This window comes from Manis pentadactyla, chromosome 5, assembly GCF_030020395.1.
Source record: "Manis pentadactyla isolate mManPen7 chromosome 5, mManPen7.hap1, whole genome shotgun sequence".
NCBI classification, from domain to species: domain Eukaryota; kingdom Metazoa; phylum Chordata; class Mammalia; order Pholidota; family Manidae; genus Manis; species Manis pentadactyla.
In genome coordinates, this window is record NC_080023.1 from 168,934,382 (window position 1) to 168,956,204 (window position 21,823).

A 21,823-nucleotide genomic window follows, 5' to 3' on the forward strand; every position below is an offset into this window, starting at 1 on the left:
TTATCTGAAATGAGTTTATGATAGAGGAGAAGGTAAGGGAGTACAGAGTATTAAAATAAGATTGGACTAACTGCCATCTATCTAATTCACAGCTTCAAATAATTAAATTGTTTTTCAAGTTTTACTTTTCGAGAGAGAAACAAATTACAGCTAGAGCAGATACTGGGAAGTTATGTATTTTTTAATATAGAAATTCTGGATCATCTTAGGTTATGGGCTGGGTGAGTAAGGACCCATCACAGCCACAGTCCCGCATGTGATGATGCTCACGAGCTGGCTCGTTGCCGCCGGAAATGAGCCAGGTCCGGCTGCACACTAAGGAAGGGAGTGAGCCTCAGTCCTCAGCACTACTGAAAATGAAAGTACAGACGGGCTTTTCAAAACGGTTTGGGTGCTGACCCACCCATAAATCTTGTGAAACCCATCGCCGTAATCCTCTGTAAGGATAACACTTGTGGCCACAAGAGAACCACCTCATTTGGAGGTGGGAATTCAATGCAGCACACGTGACTCAGGACAGTTAAAAGCATGAGTGTTGGTGGGTGACTGTGGGGCCACTGGATGACACCAAATGATGTCTCTCTCGGTCCTCTTTATTGAGCCCCGTCTGCTCTTTGTGGGTCAGATGCTGTTCTGGAATGCAGGCTGGGTGGACAGCAAGTCTGAGAAGAGGCTTTCTTGTGGTTTGCTAGCTTTTGACCTCGAAATGCAAGAGCGCATTCCTCTGGAAACATCTGCCTTGCAGGATTTCGAAAAGACGGCTGGCTGAGCATTTCTGCGTCTGGAGTCAGCTAGAAGGTGGCTCCTTACATTGACATAGGCCAGCAATACAAAGCACATAACATTTGGGGTGAAAGGACAGCTAAGTGGAACAGCTAGAAATTAGAGGTTCTGAGAAGGTGGCAATCATCAAGAGGGGAAAGTAAAGATGCCCCTTGAGACAGATGCCTACAAGCTGTTTACCTTCTGGGAGAGGGGCGAGAGGACCTGCTGCTAACTCAGTTAAGTGACCTTCAAACAGGAGCTCTTGCAAATTTTGAGGGCTCTAGGCAAGCAGTTTTCTGGACTTTGGGATTTTCTAGTGAGGCTCTAAATATCCTTGCTGAATTAACAAGGAGCAGCCGCATGAGGTAACAAGGGCACAGGCTGAGTCAGCCTCAGGGCTCCTCTGCAAAGCCCAGCTTGGACCCCTACTACTTGCACAACTATCTTAGCCTGTTCGGGCTGCTACAGCCAAAAGGCCACTGGGCAGCTTATGAACAACATTTATTCCTTACAGTCTGAGGGCTGCGAATGCCAAGATCAAGGCACACGCCCTTACAGGCATCTGTCTTTGCACTATAACCTCACGTGGGAACCAGGGAGCGTTGTGGGTGCTCTTTTATAAGGGCACTGATCTGCAAAGGAGGTGAAAGTTGTTTGGCGGGGGATGAAAAATCTTACATATCACAATGGTCTGTGGCCCTGCAAAGGCCACCGTGCATGCACAGATATACAGCGTTTATCTATAGGGTTGATATGCTATTTCATGGGGGCAGTGACTAGGAAAAAGTTGTCTGAAGAGGGGCGTAAGTGGAGAGGGTAGCGATAGTGAAAAAGGGTGAGAAATTCAGCCCTGGAAGGCTGGAGAACACTAGCATCAGAGCAGGACAGAAATGGCAGCAGGACTCTGCGAGATACCTTTCCACATTGTTTTGTTTGAGCACGTGAACATATTACCTATATAAAATATGAGTCTTTCTAAATGAACTTCAGAAAGAATGCTGACCACAGCACCCTGGCCACTCAGCAGGGGCCTGGACTCATGGGTGCTCACTAAAGGCAGCTATGTGACTTCAGCTCAGCATTTTCTGACTGTTGCTGGCACACAGCTTGACTCCCAGATCGGGCTCTCCAGGTGACCACAGCCTCTGGGCTGCTTGGCCAGGCAAGCATGTTGCTTGGTTCTCATCAGAATACAGAATGCCTGGGTTTCATCCTCTGTTGGCACCACTGTCCCTAAGGAGGCTGCCAGAAGGCCCAGCCCTCCTGGGGCCAACACGCAGCCGGGCACACGGGCCCCTCTCAGCCACAGCCAGGCTGTCCGTGGGCTTTGCACGCCTCTCCACACATGAGCTGCTTTGTCTCAGGCTTGCCGTGGGCACTGAGCAGCCCTAATCAAAGATTCCTGACCTGCTGAACAAAGCCGTGCCCATCACAGAGCGCTTTTTCAGCCTCGGCTTCTTTCCGCCTTCCTGCCTGTCGGGGTGCGTCTGTCCCTCTGTCCATTTTTCCCTGGCCTGTTTCTCATGCACTGGCACACCCAGCTTCTGGGTAAGAGCCTTTTAAATGGACACCCTTGGCATCTCTGCCAATGGCACAACTAGCAAACTGGGTCACTGGCTCACGCTCCTCCAGGGGGACATTGCAGGGGACACGCTACCTGGACTCCCCAGCAGTGCCTGGACCTAGGGTGTCATCTCATGCAGGCACACATCCCGAGGTCCCCCGGAGGAAGCTTGAGGAGGAAACCTTGAGCCTGTGCCTGTGATCTTGCCCCAAACCTTCAACCATGCAGAGAAGACAGGACCTAAGGATGAGTGGTCCCCATCGCCTAAGACCAGAATAGCCAGCTCTTTATTGTCTTATACAAAGTGAGTTTTAAACATTTGAGCCATACCCTGTAAGAAGCCAATTAAACTCATAAACACATAAAAAACAGCAGCTAAGATCTACCAAGCAATACTTTGTGCCAGGCCCAGTTCCCAGCATGCAACGTGCGCTCACTCATGTCATCCCCACGGCAGCCCTCGGGGGAGAGCTGGATGGGCTCTGGGGGAACCAGGCACAGTGAGGCCAGCAGCCTGTCCAGGGTAGCTGCCCCTCAAGGCTACTCCCTTCGGTCTCGTGGAGACACGGGGAGTAAGTACTGAGAGCTGTCACCAAGGCAAGGGGAAGATGAAAGCAAGACCAAATGGGGAAAAGATGCCCGCGGGCAGGGGCTGCACCGGACACGCTTTATGCAGTGGGCCTGACGCTCCGGCTCTGTCCTCCCCGGCAGCCCAGAGCAGCCGCCTCCTTGAAGAATTGCACATGATACGGTCAGCTCTTCCCCAAGTGCAGAGAGGCTCACCCAGGGGCAGAGAGGAAGCTGTTCACTGCCACCTGACCACGGGCGAGCCCGGCAGTGCCAGGCTCTTTCGCCAGTGGGAAAAGAGCTGGAGGGAGGACGTGACCCTGGACTGCTGTGGCTGTAGGAGGACACCCGGCTTCTCTGCTGCCTGAAAACCGGCCCCCCTGTGAGTTGCAGATCAGTTCCTTCTCTGGGGTTTTTTCCTACTTGTTTCTGATGGTGTATTCTTGTCAAAGAAAAAGGGCCAAAGCCTTTAAGTGGCCAAAATAAAGTCCAGTCTGGAGAAGGCGCCACAAGAAACTTGAAGGGAAGCATGGCTATTATGATCGTCATGTTTATTATTAGTGGAGCAAACATTCATTGTTGACTGTCTTTTAGGAGCCCTGTGCCACTGCTGGCAACTCTGAGTTCTGATCTTCACGCATCTGCAATTTGAGTATCTGTGCGGGAAGTCTAGTTTTCATGGATGAGAAAACAGGCCCAGACAGTCTGAGCAGCTGGCCCAAGCAGGGGACAGAGCAGCCGATACCCAGGCAGGGTCCGCAGACTGGACCCTCCATAACTAGGCACATTCACTAGAAACAAAGGCAGGTCCCAAGATCAGAAGATCGAAAATAAACTACACTTAAAACAAATTCATATGACTCCCATACACTGCTGTGGGCGTAGAAACTAGTACAACCATTTCAGAAAAATGTCTGTCAAGGGCCCCACTATGGACTTGATGTGTGGGCACCAAAAGAAGAATTCAAGAATGTTCAGAGGGATTTCATTCACAAAATTGGAAACAACCCGTGTATCCATCAACAGGAACATGGATGCAGAGATTGTAGGATATCCCCTCAATGGAATTCCAGCCACAAAACAAAACGAGTGAACCTCAGTTACACCCAACAGGATGGCCGCATCTCACAAGTGTGACTGACGGAAAGCAGTCAGACACCAAAGGGCACCACTCTATGACCTGTCTATACAGAAGGGCGAAACGGATCTCGGGCCAGAAGGCAGGAGGTGGGACCTTTGTAGAGGGGATAGAAGGGGACATAAGTCAACTTCTGGGACGCTAAGAAGATTCTTAGGTGGTAATTAGGTCAGGTGGTAATTACATGAGTGGCCCACCTGGTGACAGAGTACACTACTGACTTCTGAATGCACATATTATTTCAGTATTTAAATATGCAAATATTCTAATTTATTCAATGTATTTCAATAAGTGATTTTTAAGTAGTTCATATGAAGAAAAAGCAGATTCAAAAACAGACTGGTCTGTGCTCTTCCTACATATATAAACACACATACACCCTCTGTTGTCCTTACAAGCCACTGGCTGAGGCTCCAGCATCACTGAGACCGCGTCCTTTCTCCCCAAGACATTTCCAGAATGGGACCACGGATGTCCTTTGCACCCTAGGCCTCAGCCCTGTCCCTCAGGCCTCTCGTCTGTGGCTGCATCTCCAGGCTGCCGGTGTCCCCGGTGCCTGTGGGGAGATGGTCTGAGGACCTGAGAGCCCCCAGCTCTGCAGAGAATGAGTCACCAGCAGGCTGGCAGGAGTCCCGTCAGAGTCTCTCGCTATTACCTGGGCCCCACACAGAACAAACACTCCCAACCTGCTCGGTCAAGGTGCTCTGGGCAGTAGAAGGGGCGGCCACCCTTCATTCTAGCAACAGAGGCACTGAGAACTTTGTGAACTGCTCATATCTTGACAAGTCCAGTTACATTTTCAATCCTCACCCTAACGACAATGCATAAGGCAATCTTCTGTAACCGTGCCACCCTCCATATTGTTTACTCTGTGGGATGCGCATTCTTCACATCTGGCTTTGTCTAAAACAAAGTAAACCCTTTGGTTTCCAGCTCTTATCCCCCGTTGTCCATTTTCCAAACCAGAGAGATCTTTTCAAAAGGTAAATCAAATTATACCGCACTGCTGCCCCAAACCCACCAACACTAGTCCTCTCCTCTGACCTCATAGCCTCTGCCACCTGCTGTTCCCTGTCCCTGGAACACCCTTCCCTCAGATGTTCCTGAAGCCCACCTCCTCAGAGCGGCCTTTCTGTGTCCTGGGTCTGAGGGGCCAACACCGCCCCCATCCTGCCACACGCCAGCTCCTAACCTGGTGTGATTTCCCTCATGGCCTTTTATCATTATGTGAAATATGCTTATTTATTATCTTACATGCTAATGTCATCTCCTTTACCAAAAAATGACCCACAACAGCAAGGGCTTCGATTGACCCATTCACCAGCATGTACTCAGTCCCAGAACAGTGCCTAGCACAGGGTAGGCAGCCAGTAAACACTTGTGGGTGGGAGAAGGGGAGGCTGGGGAGGGGGGAAGGAAGGTCAGGATGGAGGACAAGACAGGGGAGGAGGGGAGAATTCATTCGCAAGTTTGTGATACACTAGGAACTACTGTTCTTCCCAGGTACAACCAGGGGCTTTAGAACAAGAAATTAGTTACAGAAGGGGAATCCATTATAGAAAGGGACAAAAAATGAGTGAGTATGTGTCCAAAGCATACATTTTAGAAGGACTGTGAAACGGTGCCTGATCTGGAGTGGATGGAGGAGCATGAGAGCGAGGAGGAGGGACACATTTTGCCCTGGAATATCACTTATTTTGCTAGTTCAGAAAGAGATTTTTTGAAAATGTCTCAAGTACTTAGAGTGGAGAAAATAGAAGCTGCATTTTGGAGTTCCAAGAGAGAACGGGGCCCAGACAGACAGTGTCTGTGTGCAGGAATGCAGTTTGGGAAGAGGAGAGATGAAAGGCAGGAGCAACACGAAGGGGCCAGGTGGGGCGCCCAGACGAGGCCCTGTGGATGGTCAGCCAGGTCAGGAAACCAGAACCAAACGCCAGGGCTTCACGGGGTCACAGTCAAGTGGCGTGATCAACTTCAAAGATGATTTATTTGCACTTGAGCCAGAGTCCACTGGTGACCCCTTCCTTGTCCAGCTGCAGAACCTCCCCTTGGCCTTCAAAACACTTAAACTCAGCTCCCACAAAGTTTCCAAGGAAAGTCTACTTTTCCAGAATGAATGGCCTGTGAGAAGTACATGCACATTGGAAGCATGTTCTGTGGGATTTGTGCAGCCAGACATGTATTTGTTGGGGGGCGGGGGGGCTTTGAGTAATCAATGAAATGAACAGAAAAGGATCTTCTAAGCCTAGGATGTCTCCTTGTCAGACTAGAGAAATGACCCAGGGATTTCCAGTTCACCTGTCAGAAATCAACGCAAAACAGCCAACTGAGAAGTCCAAGTCACAGCCACAACGCCAACGGCAGAATCCAGGGCTGTTCTGCAGGTGTGCAGGCCAGAAGGCCTCTGCTGGAAGGACTGGAAATCCCAGCGTTTAGGAGACAAACCATACGTGCCTCTTCCCGGTGGCTATGGTGGTGGTGCAAGTTGGGGCTGACCGCTGGCACAACAGGCCACACAGAGGGACCTGGGTTGGGTAGACCCTTGGGATACAATGCCTGTCAAGCTCTGAACATCTAGCCAGCAGCCATATTACTGCCTTTTGGGGGCCACACAGGTAGGAATCATCCTACTGCTCTGGCCTGATTTGGCCTCGGGAATGTGAAGCCCAAGAATTGGGAAGCCTGAATATGGCATGTGGGGAGAAAGTTCTTCGTTCTCTGAGACACCCTTCATGCCGATTCATGTTACTGACCTGCCAAGTGCTCACTTTCACCAAGACTTTGAACCTGCCTGTGTTCAGAAAGACACTTAGGCCCAAAAGGCTCTCCATTCTCAGCTGCTTCTCTATAACATAGGCTTCTGTGAAAATAGGAAGTGCCCCTGTGGGCCTGGGGCCACATTCGAAGGTTTTTCATGACCACGTGGAGATCAATGGGTCACGGAGAACCAGGGCACTGGGGAAAGTTACCTGCCCCTGGTCAGGCATCATTTATTTACAAAGCACCTCATCCCTGATATATCCCCCAAGCATGTGCGTAGAGAGGTCTGGTTACAGCCACAATTCATTTACCAGCTTGCACTAGACATTCGGGCATTAGCTGAATTTTCTACATAACTCCCTTTCAAATAAGCCCAAAAATTTCATCTTAACCATTCTGAGTGTAAATTGTTCAAGGATGGATTGCACATGGGTCTCCCTTTTGTAATGGAGCACAAAGACCTAACTTAACCTGTGTTTGATTATTTAGGAATAGACAGATCAATTATTAACACAGTAATACCTTGAGGCCGGCTCTGTAGGCATGTGGGGTGGTTTGACCCTCTATTAAGTGGCCCTAGAGATGTTTGCTTGATGTGTTTGGGAGAAGTTTTTGATCAATAGTTTTTACAAGAAAGAGGATGTGGAAACTACTAGAAGTCACAGGACTCCCCGATAACTCAGATAGTCAAAACTTGGCATAACGTAAAAGTCAGCAGCCTCTAAATAAGCACCAAAGGATTCCTGCCACTGAAGTGTTTGATATTTCGTACTTGGTCTTTCTGATAACTACTGTAGCCATTTGGAAGTTTTTTTTAACCTTCCTTCCTACTCCTTGGCTGGGATCCCAGAGTACATTTGCCTAAATAATTGAGGTTTCAGGGTATATCAGATGCTACTGCCTATAAAATGTGAGGCTGTTGCTGTGGATGGCAGCCAGCGGTATAGGTTTTCCTTCTCCTATTAAGAAACTCAAACCACCTGTTTTCTTTCTCCTGGAGCCGCCAGGGGAAGGCTGCTGTCTGCCCCGCCCTCTCTGCCTTCAGCTGCACCTGGCTGATCGCAGGTGAGTCCGCAACACAATTAGCCCTTCCTCCCTGAGATCACAGAACAGGGGCACCGACACAGCCACTCCAATAAGGACACCCCTCCGGCTGCCCACCCCCAGGAAACCCAGGCACCTACAGACTCACAGAAAGCCTCCTGTGCATCTTTTCCTTGGCCCAACCACCCCATCAGCTGGGCTCACCACAGCGGAAGCCCACTGTTCCCCTCGCATCAATGTGCTCCTCTGTTCCCCTGGCACATGGCAGAGATGTGCCCGCAGCCTGCCCGCAAGCCCCCATTCATGTTCCCTGCGCATAGAGCCACTTTTCAATGAAATTTCTCCTTCCCTTTTCTCCACCCACCCCTTCCCCAAATACAAAAGAAGGCTATAAAGTAGAATTTTTTTTTTTCTCTACAGGAATAAAAGGTTAGCTTTCCGTCCTCTCTGTTTTCCTATTCTTGGTCTAAATTTGGCAAGTGGAGAGAGAGTGGAAGCAGTCAAGCTGACCCAGTTCATGACCCGGGGCACTCCTGTGGCCAGAATCGCCCTCAGTTGCTCTTCCTGTTGCAACGGTTGTAGAGGAGCGTCTAAAACTCTTACCACCCACCCCCAAAGTCCTGCTGGCAAATGATGCATGCACAGAATTGGGTGAGGCCTTAAAGGGTAATGTATTTGACCCCCTTAAAGAGGGGGGCACTAAGGCCCAAAAGGGTGAGGTAAGATACCCAGGCCATACAGTGAACTTGTGGGGGATGCTTCAGGGCACCGTCCTTAGGGGCAACCAGAAAAACAAGCATCTTACCATCATCCAAGTAGGTCTGGTCCAAGTTCTGCTCCTGTTTAATTGTCACTCCTGCAGGTAACACTTCCTTTTGGTCACTGACTGGGGGTCCATTTTTGGCGGCTCTTGGACTTGTGGCATTCTGCTGCTGAATGACTGTGGGGTAGGACCCCGGGCTCAGCCTCTGACCTTGACTGACGGGGGGAGGGCCGGGCCTGGTGGTGCTGGGGGCAAAATTCTCGCAGTACATGATGTGCTGGAATTCCTGGTGGCCTCCGCAGCGCAGCGGCTGGTTGCTGGGTGAGTAGTGGATCACCGGTGAGGCCTGCTGGTTGGCTGGAGAGGGGTGGAGCAGGGCTGTGTTCTGGCCCTGGGAGCCAGTGTGTACCAGCACGGAGCGGTGGGCGTCCGCAAGGGACAGGGGGGTGGCCATGAGGGCTGGCTGCTGGTAACCCAACAGACTGGGGCTCAGGCTCTTGCTCCGCTGATAGAGAACAGCCGCTGGGTTCTGCTGCTGGTAGCGGGCATCGGGGGATGGGAGCCCCGAGCGGAATTGCTGGCAGGGAGCCATGGTGGCCACAAGGCAGGAGGGGGACTCAGCCACCATCGGGTGCTGTGGGTAGTAAGGCTGGCTCCCCAGGCCCCCATGGGCAGGGCTGCAGATCAAGGTGGGGTCATATTCATCAGTTGGCTCCGTCTTGATGGCTGGGACTGAGAAAGAGAAGCACAGAGGGTGCACCATTCTCGGTGAGCCACAGGGTCCACTTACACGTGGGTTTTTTTCAGTAACTACAGTACAGTGCAGTAAATGCATTTTCTCTTATGACTTATTAGTAACATTTTCTTTTCTCTAGCTTACTTTATTGTAGGGATATAGTATATAATAGAGCACACAAGCTATGCATTAATCAGCTGTTTATGTTATAGTAAAGTTTCCGGTCAGCAGCAGGACACTAGTAGTTAAGTTTTTAGGGAGTCAAAAGTTATATGCAGGTTTTTGACTCCGCGGTCCAGAGCCCTCCCAAAGAGTTTCTCCCACTGTTTTGGGTCCCGTGAGGCCAGTGCCACTCATGACATGGGATGGCAGTCCTGAGAGGGTGGAATGCTCACTGAGTCACAAACCTGTACACACACGCCACAGAAGCCAAGCCCCCAAGGCCAGGCTGCCAGGACTGTCCCCTTGGTTTCACGCTTCCTGCAGCCCAGAGGCTCCATGTGAAACCATCACAAGACAGAAATTATACCCTAGGTGATATTCTTGAATTATCTATTTCTAATCTTGGAGAGGTGGTTGGTAGGCTTGTCTCAGCCTTGGGCAGCTTGTACTCTGTTTCTGCAGACCTTATCATAGTCCAGCATATCAATGACGTCAACTCTACATACTCTCTGAATCCTGTCCGTCAATAAATACTACCTTTTATCTGAATCCCATCTGCTAGAACATCAGCTCCACGAGGGTAGGGGTTTTATATTTTGTTCAATACTGTGTCTCTGAGCCAAGAACAGTACCTGGCACTCTTATTTTCTCATTCACACAAAGGAATGAATGAAAAACGGCACTTGTCACCCCTCTTTGGACTATAGTACTTTATGGGAATGAGACCTCTTGGCCTGGTTATCTAGCTGGTAACTCTACTTGGCCACAGGGTGACTACCCACTGTGGGGTCAACTGAGGATTCTGTAGGTTTCAGGGCATATTCACCTTCCACCCCTACCATGATCAAATCTAAGACAGAGACGGGCATCATCAGCTTTGCAACCTTCTACTGAACAAATCTACATGGGCCTCTCTCCTATTGTATTATTAATTTATTAATATAATAATATTATATTAATTTCCAAAGGAAAATATTCATCATGATAATACCTAGTAGTGTTGGTATCAGCTTCCTGTGTACTTTGCAAGCCCTTTACATGCATTTGATTTCTGTAACTCTTATAAGGAAGATGCCACTTAACAGATGAGGAAACTGAGGCTCAGAGAGACTGAGTCACCTGCCCAAAGTCACCCAACTGGGAGCAGACCTCATGTGTCCCCACCCACGTGCCTGTGCTGCCTGTCAATGCCAAAGGGGCCTTCAGAGAGATCTCCTCACCTGGGTGGTAGGTAAAGTGCTGAGGCTGACTTCGTTTTCTTTTCCCATTGATCACGTAGAAGTTCACCTTCACCGCCACACGGATGTGCTTATTCCGATACTCAGGGATCTCAACAAAAAGCATGTTCTAGAAGGAAGGAACGAGCTGGCATTAGCTTAACTTTGACAATGTCTAAATTCCTGAGGCCCAAGTACTTTGAGCCAGCCCACCTAAAAGGCATCATGACACATTCCGTATGTTTACGGGTGAAATTCTATTAAAGGGGAACCTTGACTTTTCAGCTACATCAAAGAAAGGATTGCTGTTTACTCTGTCGAAGTCTATTAAGATGTCACAATTACAAATTAAGTGATCAATAAATGTTTGACTCATTTGCCAATTCAGTACCTACTGAGTGCCTGTTAAGTTCAAAGCACTGGGACTGAAGGAAGGAAAAGGGAGAGGATGGGGCCAGGAGGGAGGTGGGAGGGAAGCAAGACCGGCATTCAGTCATCTTGCCCGTGTGCTTACAGGCTGGCTCTTGTCTTTATCCACTGTGGCTTCCATCTCCCAAATTTGCTGCCCATCTGGAAAATGAAAAAATGACAGACTTTGAAGGAACTAGTAGACACCAAAGACTCAAGATCACAACTCACCAATTTTACAAATATCTTGGTTTAGGTATTATACCATTTCAATAAAGTATATGTGTGTTGTTTGTGTTATACGCATATATTTGTACCTACATGTATTTTTATTTACATATGTATATTTCATTGTCCAAAGGGATTGCATGTTGACAACAGAAGAAAGGGCAGTAGAAAATGAGAGAAATAGAAATTACCTATCATCCCACCACCATTATCTTTTTCCCTCTATATTTGAATGTCTTACAGCTTGCTTTCTTAAAAAACAGTATTATTATACATTATATTTTATTATAAGCTTTGTTCAAGCAAAGACTATTTCTGAAATATCCTGAATATGCCAAGACTGTCCCAGGAGCTCCATTATGGATCACTGGCTGTCCCAGACCTGCCTTCTTGATTGACTAAGAACACAGGTGGCTTATATAATCTGTCTTTAGAGTCTTAAATGATGTTCTGGCTTATGAGTCATTGGAGACAATGGCAACATCAGAGTCCACTGTCAACTTTTTGGTCAACAGACAGCCTGGATCTCACATGACTCTACAATAATCAGTGAGAGGTTTTTGCTCAATACTCAACTCTCCTTCCCTGGAGCAGAGCACTGGTTCCCCAGTTTGGGGCCAACAAGTTGGGCCAAACAAAACTCCGCATTTGCAAAAAAACAGATTTCTTTTTCTGACCACCTACATTGGCCACTGGGCAGTTTTCAGCTGAAGCAAATCATTTCCACAAGTGTTTCCAGGGTGTTCTGTGGAACACTGGCTCTGAAGAATATTAACTGGGTTTATGAGAATGGGAAACAAATTCTGCAAAGTTAATAAGCATTTGGAAAATGCTGTGTCAAAGTCAAATAGTTTCTTTTTTAACTACAGGACTTCTCAGAGCCTTTAATCTGCTCACATGCAGTGCAATGCTCTGCCTTGGAGTGCAACAACATGTCCCAACATTTTGCTAAAGAACCCCTACCCACTTTTTTAAAACACAACTATTAATATCTTCTGCAACAGGTTAGATTTGAACCCATTTCTGTTGGCTTTTCAGGTTTACCCAAAGAAATCTGGTTTCCAAGCATTATTTGAACTTCCTAGTCTAAAACACATTTCCCAAAATAATAATAAACAGTTTTGGGATTGCTACCAAAGCTGATGCCATCTAGATTTGATCTTGACAGTGAACAAGCAATGGGCTAGCTAGAGCCCTCTGTAACACGTCTGTCTGCAAGTCTTGGCCTTACTGTTCTATTAGTGCGATTCCTGAAATGACTAAGGAAGACAAGGGTTAATGTACAAAGGGAGGAGGAGGAGGTGGCTGATGTGCAGCTCTCACTACGGTGTGAGATCTCTGTGGCAGGGACCAAGTTACAGCCATCACCTTCTCCCAACACCCAATATTGTAGATGCCCAATAAACATCTCCTATTTGAGCATAAGGAAGTGTCAGCGGCTCCAGAGGCTGCGGATGGGACTAAGAAAAAGGCAGATGCTACAACAGCCACTGCTCAAAAGGAAGTAAGAAAAGGACAGGTGGATGGACATCAAGGAATCTGAAGTTACGAAGACAAGGTACTTTCAGTGTGAAAGGCCATGGACAGAACTAGTCAGAAAATCCTCACTTCTTCATCAAAGACAGGTCAAGGGTCATCCAACAGAGACCCATGTCCCCCTGTCAGGTGGTAGCTACGGTCTAGGTGGGGATCCTTGTCAAAAAGGGCACTCTCATTCACTAATGCGAGCTCTAAGTCAGAAGATCAATGAATTAATCACGGAAATAGACAAAAATGTGTTGACGTCTGACGTGTCACCCTCCCCCTTAGCCTCTCATTGGCTGGACTGAGCTCTGCCGCCAGGAGTACCGTGGTCGTTTTGGTTTGGCTCATTATCCTATATGAGCTCGACTCACGTTGAAAAGAAAGGACCATTGTCAGAAGTCTCATGATTGGGAGGAAAGGGAGTGAAGTGCCTGGAAAAGTGATGAGGAAGGGTTAGGCTGGGTACCCTCAGCATCTTCCTTGCCAGCAAGCAGGGCACAAAGCACAGAGAATATGGAATGGTGGTGATGGGCAGGGCGCACCAGGAGGGGAGTTCTCAGCATCTCTCCTCTTAGTCTAGGGACCCAAAAGAAATGGGAGGGAGCTCTTCTCCCCAAATTTCACTTTTTCCCATCTCTGGTGGGTGTACATCATTGGCAAAATGCCATCCACCAATGGCCACACTATTCAAGCACATGGGTGCGTGGGAGTATCCTGAGAAATCAGCTGGCTCAACACCATATGGGGAAACTGAGGCCCAGAGAAGGAAGGGGGATTGCCCAAAGGCATGCAATGGACAGTTACTAAGTCACAGTCTATAAGCAACAACTGGCGCAGTTCAATATCAAAGAGATGCTTTTGAGGAAAGAAGCTCAAGGTTATGGAGACGACCAGCTTCCTGGGAGGCTGGAGAAAGGTCCCACATAGGTTAAGATCCTTCCAAGGTCAGAGCCATCACAAAGGTTCATGCACATCCTCTCAAACCCTTCCCTGCTTCCCCTGGGCCTCCAGATACCATCTATGCAAACACAGGACCTTGAAGGTCCTGCACGATCGGGCTCCTGCCCTCTGTCCCAGCCTCTCGGGGCACGGTTCTCACTGCTCCTAGGAGGAGCAAGGCTGTTCCTTATGAGCCCTCCCTACACGCAAAGCACCGCTCAAAGCATCTCACCTATGGACTCGGCTAATCCATACAACCCTACGCCACAGATCTGATCATCACCCCCATTTGACAGGTGAGGACCCTCAGGCGTAGAGAGGTGAGGGCACTGGTCCAAGGACACACAGCAAGTAAGAAAGGCTGACTGGAGCCCAGGCAGCCTGGCTTCAGAACCAGTACTCTTGATCCCACAGACATGCGGTGCAGCTCCTCTGCCAAGGGAAACAGGAGGGATGAGCAGGCCTTCCAGGTGGCTAGTCCTTAAGACTCAGTGAAATAAGCCAGGCGGAGAAAGACAAGTAGCAAATGATTTCCCTCATTTGTGGAGTATAACAACGAAGCAAAACTGAAGGAACAAAACAGCAGCAGAATCACAGACTCCAAGAAGGGACTAGCAGTTACCAAAGGGGGCTTAAGGCAGGGTGGGTGGGAGGGAAGGAGATGGGGATTGAGGGGCATTATGATTAGCACACATGGCATGGGGGGGTCACGGGGAACACAGTGTAGCACAGAGAAGACAAGTAGTGACTCTGTGGCATCTTACTACACTGATGGGCAGTGACTGCAATGGGGTGTGGGGGGGACTTGATAATATGGTGAATGTACTAACCACATTGTTTTTCATGTGAAACCTTCATAAGAGTGTGTATCAATTATACCTTAATAAAAAAAAAAGACTCAGTTGCTGTCTCCCCAAGGAAGCCAGGTCATATCTCCTGTGTTAGACCACGTTTGTCCCCTTGGGGCTCGCAAAGCACCTGGGTAGCCCCCCGGCCTCACTCACAGTGAAAGCACATGTTCGCCCCCTCCATTTCTGAGACATCCTCAGAGGCCAGCTCCTCCTCATCTCAAAGCCCAGTGCTCAGCCATTTGTCAACATGACCAGAATTGACATCACTCCGCTACGTTATGTCACAATCCATGTAGTTGCAGGGCAGGAGGGTGCTTCTCCCAGGAAAGCAGAGGCCCAGCAGGTGGAACCAACCCAAGTGTCCATTGGTAGATGAATGAAATGTGATATATGCATATGGTGGAATATTACTCAGCCTCAAAACGGAAGCAAGTTCTAATATATGCTACAATGTGAATGGGCCTTGAAAACATGATGCCACGTAAAACAAGCTAGATATGAAAGGACAAACACTGCATCTCACTTAGATGAGGTCCACAGAACAGGCAAATTCACAGAGATAGAAGAATATGGGTCACCAGGGGCTCAGGGGAGGAGGGGTGGGGATTAGTGTTTAATAGGTGCAGAGCTTCTGTGAGAGCATGAAAACGTTCTGGGAAGAGTTGGTGGTGATGGTCAGACAACAGTGTCAATGTATTTACTTCCACTGAATTAACACACTTACAAATGGTTAAAATGATAAATACTATGGTATGTATATTTTACTAGTTTTTTTTTTTAAGCCTTTGGCCTCCCCTTAGAGATCTGGCCCGCTTTGTGGCTTACAGAGTGCCTAAGGGTTTTTTTAATTAGCTGCTGCCAATTCAAAATGAAATTTCCCCTAAAAATACAGGTTTTGCTCTTGAAACAAATTCGGACGATCTGATCATTTTGGGGCACCCACAGGGAAACCTGGCAGCCTCTTCACACAGTGCCTGCTCCCGCTTCAGGACCCGGCAAGCCCTGGGTCAGCACGCAGCCCAGCCTCCTCTGAGTGCCCCCGGTTTCCACACACGCCTCCCCATACGGGCTGCGGAAGGCCGCCCCTACGCAGCCACTCACTTCAAAGTTCCCTTCCTCCCGCCCCAGCCTCTGGGCTGCATGCAGCCAGAGCAAACAGGACCTGCCAGGCAGCCCTTGCTCAGGAACCCTCTGCAGTAAGGCAGCGGCCTCGACCCAAGGCCTGGGCGGCCTCAACACAGCCTTGCTACCAGAGCGGATGTCAGGTCTGAGGGGAAAAGCCCACAGGGTTTAGGAGGAAATGCCTGTTCACTCCAGCGTTCTCTGTCAGGCCTTCAGCGACACGTTTACTATGACCCCAGGCCTTCTCGGGCATGTTCTGTGGCCAGAACCAACTTTCCTCTGTCACCACAGCACTCTCCATTTTATTCCTGCGTACCCCAAACTCTGGAGCAGTCGGCCCTGGCTTGGAATCCCTGTTTTGCCCCCAGGTAGTTGTGTGAGCTCGAATCAGACACTTCGCCTCTCTTTGCCTTTTACCCAAAGTATGGGGATAATCATACTCCCCATACTCATAGGTTCATTCCAAGAAAATGGACACAGGGCAAAACAGAAATGTCCTACAGACACTGGCAAGCACTGTCATGGCTAGTAGCAACAGAGGATTTAAATACTATTTTACCATTTGGGGCATATGTTCCACAGTGTGTTAATATTTGAAAAAAATGCATATGTATTTTTAAATCAGAAAATAATACACATGTTCTGATTGCAACCATAAAACCTTTTGGCTGCAGCATGGGCAGGAGGGAATATACAGAGGGACCAAGGTACTAGGGAAGACAGGTAGCATAGTGCCTGATTTTCTTTCCTTCCAAAAATGGGCCTTTTCACCATTTTCTCAACCTTTAAAAAAAGAGAAAGCCTTACAGGAAGGAGAAATCAAAACCTAACCCATGAGCCAAAGCCAGGCACCCCTATCCCTCCTTTGGCACCCTTTGGGAAGCTTCAGGAATCCAGTCTGGCTGTGCATCTCATATGGGGTCTGCATTTAGTGCTGAGCAAACAAGCCCCCAAGGGGAAGCGAACGCAGACATCACCGTCCTTGGTTTTATGTACCAGGTGGAAGACACACTCCAGGGGGCTGGTCTCTAAGGGAAATGTGCAGTTTACAAAATATTGCAAAGCCTTTTTCCTGGGCTCTTTTTCCATTCCCCCACCCCCACCACACACATCCCTGCACACATGTCCTAGGTTTTTGCCAAGAGAACACACCATCGCCTCCTCTGAATTAAGTTCCTAGGAGGCAGCAGAATTCACAACAAATGCTGGCAGGACTCTGAGCCTGCCATCACTGTGCCCAGGTTCAAGTCCTGTCATTGCCATTTACTGGCTGTGTGGCCTTTGAGTGGTAGCTTAACATCTCTGTGCCCCAGTTTCCTCATAGGCAAAATAGTAAAGTTCATTTACTGACTTCAAGAAGTTATGGCAAGAATTCAAATAAAGATTATACATAAAATGTTTAACAAAATGCCCAGTCCATAGCGAGTGGGGCCATCATTATTATTTTAGACTTGGGTATCTCACAAAGGTCCAACTCCTAGGGGAAAGAACTGGCTGGCCACCTTGACCCCAGTGTTCTGATGGGTCACAGTTTCTTGTTTCATTTCATTGCATTATGTCTCTCATTGCCAATAAATAAAACAGCCATAGAAAGTATTGATTGATTACAGACTGGTTCAATTAATTATGGGCCATCTGTACTTGGTATGGAATATCAGGCGTATTGGATATAGGAACACCATGCAGTCCTTAGAATAAGGAAGACGGTATTTTCTGACCTGGGAACATGTCCCTGTTACATTAAAAAAGCAGAATTTTCACAGCGTTGCAGACCAGGATGTACAGCATGACACCACATGGTGAGTATCAATACATCTGCTTCAACCAAGCCACTCATATGGTCACAGCCCCACGGCCAGGACTGGATGGATAAGGTGAGACTTTCACATCTTCTATCACACAATTCAAGAAATATGGTAGAAAAATGGGAGACTTTAATTTGTGTGCATTTTTTAGTGTTTTTTTAAATAACATTTTTCTCTTAAGGAAAAACTGTATTGCAGCAGCCTGCTGACTTGCCTGTTCCCCAGGAGCCCACTGGGGCCACAGGCTTAGGTGGAGACTGGGCAGGGCCACCAGCCCTGATGAAGCTCGCACCATGCCGCAGGCCCTAGGAAGGCTGCCGGAGCCATATGTGAGCCACACATTCCCCCTGCCCTCCAGGGACCCCCGCTCCAGCCAAGGAGGCAGGGCTGGCATCCCAGCAGAGCTCAAAGGAGACATGGTCTCAAGGTCCCTCATCTGCACGGGGACGGGGACCCTACCTCCTCCCCCAGCCTCCCTCCCCGACTCAGCTGGGGCTGCACGGGGCTTCTCAGTCCCTCCAACAGCCATGCTTGCCCTTCTCCAGACCTCACCAGGACCAGCTCCTCCCCCTTGCTCAGGTCCAGCTCAGGGAGGTCCCCCGTGACCTGTCCCCCATCCTCTCTCATTTCCCACTCCTACTTTCCACTCTCTGACATCATTTTCTCTGCCTGCTGTCGTCTCTCTCTCCCAGCGAGGCTGGGAGCTCCCTGAGAGCAGGGCTGCTCACCTGCCTTCTTCTCTGCTTTATCTCTAGCCCTACAGTGTCCGGCACATCATAGGTTCTCAGCAAACACCTGCAGAGTCAACAAACCAACCAACCTCAGGATCCCCCAGTGCTTGACCCACAGCCAGACCACTGGCCTCTCCAGCAAAAAGACTCCACAAAGAGAAAGTGCTGAACACCTACCAAAGATTCCCTCTGGGGAACTGACTTACGAGGAAGGAAACTGGGATACAGGTGTAGACAAGGAATCAAATGCAACCAGAGTAACTCAGTCCGAGTATACATAATCCAACTCCCGACCCAGACCCCAGGTCCGGGACCTGCCCGGAACCGAGAGGCCAGGAAGACCAAGCACACGTCTACTGCTCTGGGCTGAGATGAAATAAAGGACTTCGGTCTCCTGAGCAGATGTTCAGGCAAACTTCCCCCGCCCTGAACTGACAGGGACAGGCAGCCAGCATGGAAAGGCCCTTCCAAGTCTTACTCAGAGGGGAAGAGAAAAGAGCCAACTTCTTGGGCAAAGGAGTCGGGTCTAGAGAAGACTTAGCAAGACTTTGTGAGAAAGAAAATGGGGTGGTAGGTGTGTGTGGCTCCATGACCATCCCTGCCTTCCTTTTAATTTGGCAGCCGGGCCAGAGCAACATGCCTCAATGACCAGTGTGCTTGTGGATGGCGACCCCTGTGCTCCAGCTGGCTTAATGGCCTCTCTTTGCAGGCAGCTCTTGATCCCTACAAGGATGGGACAAAGCGCCAGGAAGCAGTAGGGTTGGCACAGAGGCTGGGCTGGAGTCTTAGCAGTCCGCCTTGGGAGCCATGGGCTTGTGTCAGCCCTCGCCAGGGAAATGAGCACGCTTTCAGGAAGAAAGCGACTCCGTCCTCACTTGGGCCCTGGCATGCTGGTGGGCTCCAGGCAAGTGGGGAGGAAATCAAAGTGTCAGTTTGCGTTAAGAAACCATGTGTGATGCTTCCCAGTCCTGGCCCTCCTTTTAAAAATTAGCTAAATGAAGATGGCTGAAGTCATTTCAGTCTGCTCTTTCTGACTGCTACCTAGCAGGGAAAAAATATGTATTCCCTGGATGCACAGACTTACCAAGCTGAGATGGGGGGGGGGGACTGGAAGTCCCCTTAGCTTAGGATTTCACCAGCTGAAATAGTACAACTGCCCAACTGCAGGTACTGAGATCTGGAGAGGAGGCGCCTGCCCTCTTTCCTCCTGCCACCCCCCGACCCTGAGCAACTATGGTGGCTGCCCACTCACCTCCCAGGTTCCACGTGTTTGCCCACCCCCAAGAGTCCATTCTTCATCCAGATTCATTAAGATTTCCAGAACAGTCTTAAAAGTATAAATTAGTTCATTGCCACTCCCCTGTTTTAAAGCCTCCAACAGCTATACTCATTGCTTTTATAATAAAATCCAAACTCTTCACCATGCCTACAGCACTTGCCATGATCCAACCCCCTCCCCAGGGACCTCAGGCTCCACTGGTGTCATCCCCCACCCCACGTTCTCATGTTGCACCAGCCATCTGGGCCAGCTTTCAGTTCGTTAAACCAAGCTCATCCCCACAGTTGGACTGTGGCACTGACGGTTCCTTCTGCCTAGGACACTCTTCCAACAGTCCGAGTAGCTTCCTCTTTCCTGCCTTTAGGGCTCTGCTCAAAGCCACCTCCTCAGGGAAGCCCTCTCTGACCACTCTCCACAGTTGCCAGATTTAACAAGTAAAAATAAGGACATCCAATTAAATTTGAATTTCAGAAAACAGTGAATACTTTTTTACTACAAGTATGTCCCAAACCCTGTGTCATTGCATGGGACATACTCATATTAAAGACACTCACTGTCTGTCAGATCACATTTCAGCGAGCACCCTGTATCTCCCCCCTACCTCCAGGCCTTCTGCTCTTGCTCCTATGACTTGGTTTGTCTTCATAGCACTTTCCCCATCTCAAAGCAGCCTGCTTACACACAAGTTTGAGACTGGCCAGCCCCTGAGGGCAGGGACCCCATCTGTCATGCATCCCCAGTGCCTGGCACAGCACCTGTGCACAGTAGGTGTTCAAAAAATATCTGGGACATGAGTGTGGAAGTCCTGGGGCTTAGTGAGCAGAACAAGGCAAAAAGAGCATCATTTTATACAGAAGCTGGACCTCAGCTCATCTTTCATCCCACCCCAGGGGCAACTCTTCTCAGAGATGTCCTGTCACCTGGATATGTGCCATACCAGCTTCAGAGAGCCAGTGCTCTGAGAACCAGGAAATGGAGTTTCAGACCCAGCCCTCCACTGACAAGCTCTGTCACCTCAAGGAAGTCTGTCAACCTCACTATGAGTCGACTTCCCCATCTGTCAGATGATGCAGGAAGTGGGCCATTAAGCAAGCTCTCTCCAGCTCCTTCAGGCTGTGATGGAGTCCGAGGCTCAGGCATAGGAGGAGGAGGTAAATGTACGTGTCCCAGGGAGGCTGCTTCTCCCAGAAAAGAAACCAGCATGGCCTGGCCTTCCTGACTCTATGTCAGGTAAACAGAGCTCCCAGAGGGCATAGAGAAGGTCAGCTGACATTTTCTGAGCACCTACTAGGTGCCTGACTCTTAGATCCTTGAGCTCGTTTCATTACTAAAATACCACCAACCCCATTTTAGAGACGGGGAAACTGACTCTCAAAGCATATACTATGGAGCCTGTTTGGGCTTCAAGCCAAGTCTGCAGGATGATCTACAATCCAGCCTGCTTACACCTGAAATACATACAATTTCTTTTAAGTGCATGCACCCAAAAATGTAGAAAAAAATAGTACAAAAGGCTATCAGACAATTAATAAAATATATGATTTTCTTGGGGTGGGCATGGGGTAGGTGGAGTCCAGCCTGGTAATTTCAAATTATGCAAAGGCCTATTGGCACCAAGAACAATTTCTGATGGTGGAGACACTAGTGCCCAAGCTAATTAGAAAATTTATTTCTCTGTGTCTGCTTTCAAAGGCATCTAAACAGAATGAGCTGCAGGATTCTTTCACTTGAAAGTCTGTTCTTATATGCAAGGGGACCCAAGTTTGGGCTTTCTAAAAAGGAGACCATTTTCTCTATCGCTAGTGGGGCTTCAGAGCAGTGATCTGGCCTCTGTCTCTGGAGGAAAGCTTTGCATCCCAGCCAGCTATGCATAAATGGTGGGCTCTGGCCCAGGGGGCCGATGACGCTGTGGACATGAATCACTGAGGGCAAAGGTCTGCAGAGCCTTAGTCATGCCCCAGCCCAGCCTGGAGTCTGACCTTTCCCAGAGGGAAGCCTCATCTGCAGAGACTCCTATACCAGGTCTATTGTTTCAGAAAACACCATATTGCCTTCAGCCAAACCCGTGGAGAAAAGCAGGTGGCAGAAGAGGTGCCTTCTCTAAGATGGTTCCAATTTTTCCAGGATACCAATTCATGGAAAAATACTCAATTTAGCAAAAAAGAATTATTTTAAGCATATGCATTTCTATTTATTAAACAAAGCTCAGAATACAATGTT

The 21,823-nt window shown here is 48.9% G+C and overlaps 1 protein-coding gene across 5 annotated transcripts in view; it reads right to left on the reverse strand.

Moving 5' to 3' along the window:
- NFATC2 (nuclear factor of activated T cells 2) overlaps positions 1 to 21,823 on the reverse strand; it is a 147,130-nt gene that overhangs the window by 30,859 nt on the left and 94,448 nt on the right. For all 5 annotated transcript variants that reach the window (XM_057503087.1, XM_057503088.1, XM_057503085.1 and 2 more), the window contains exons 7-9: positions 11,231 to 11,286; positions 10,720 to 10,846; positions 8,644 to 9,333 (exon numbers count right to left, since the gene is read on the reverse strand). In XM_057503087.1, the coding sequence (XP_057359070.1) occupies positions 8,644 to 9,333; positions 10,720 to 10,846; positions 11,231 to 11,286 (873 nt within the window). The remainder of the gene's footprint in view (positions 1 to 8,643; positions 9,334 to 10,719; positions 10,847 to 11,230; positions 11,287 to 21,823) is intronic.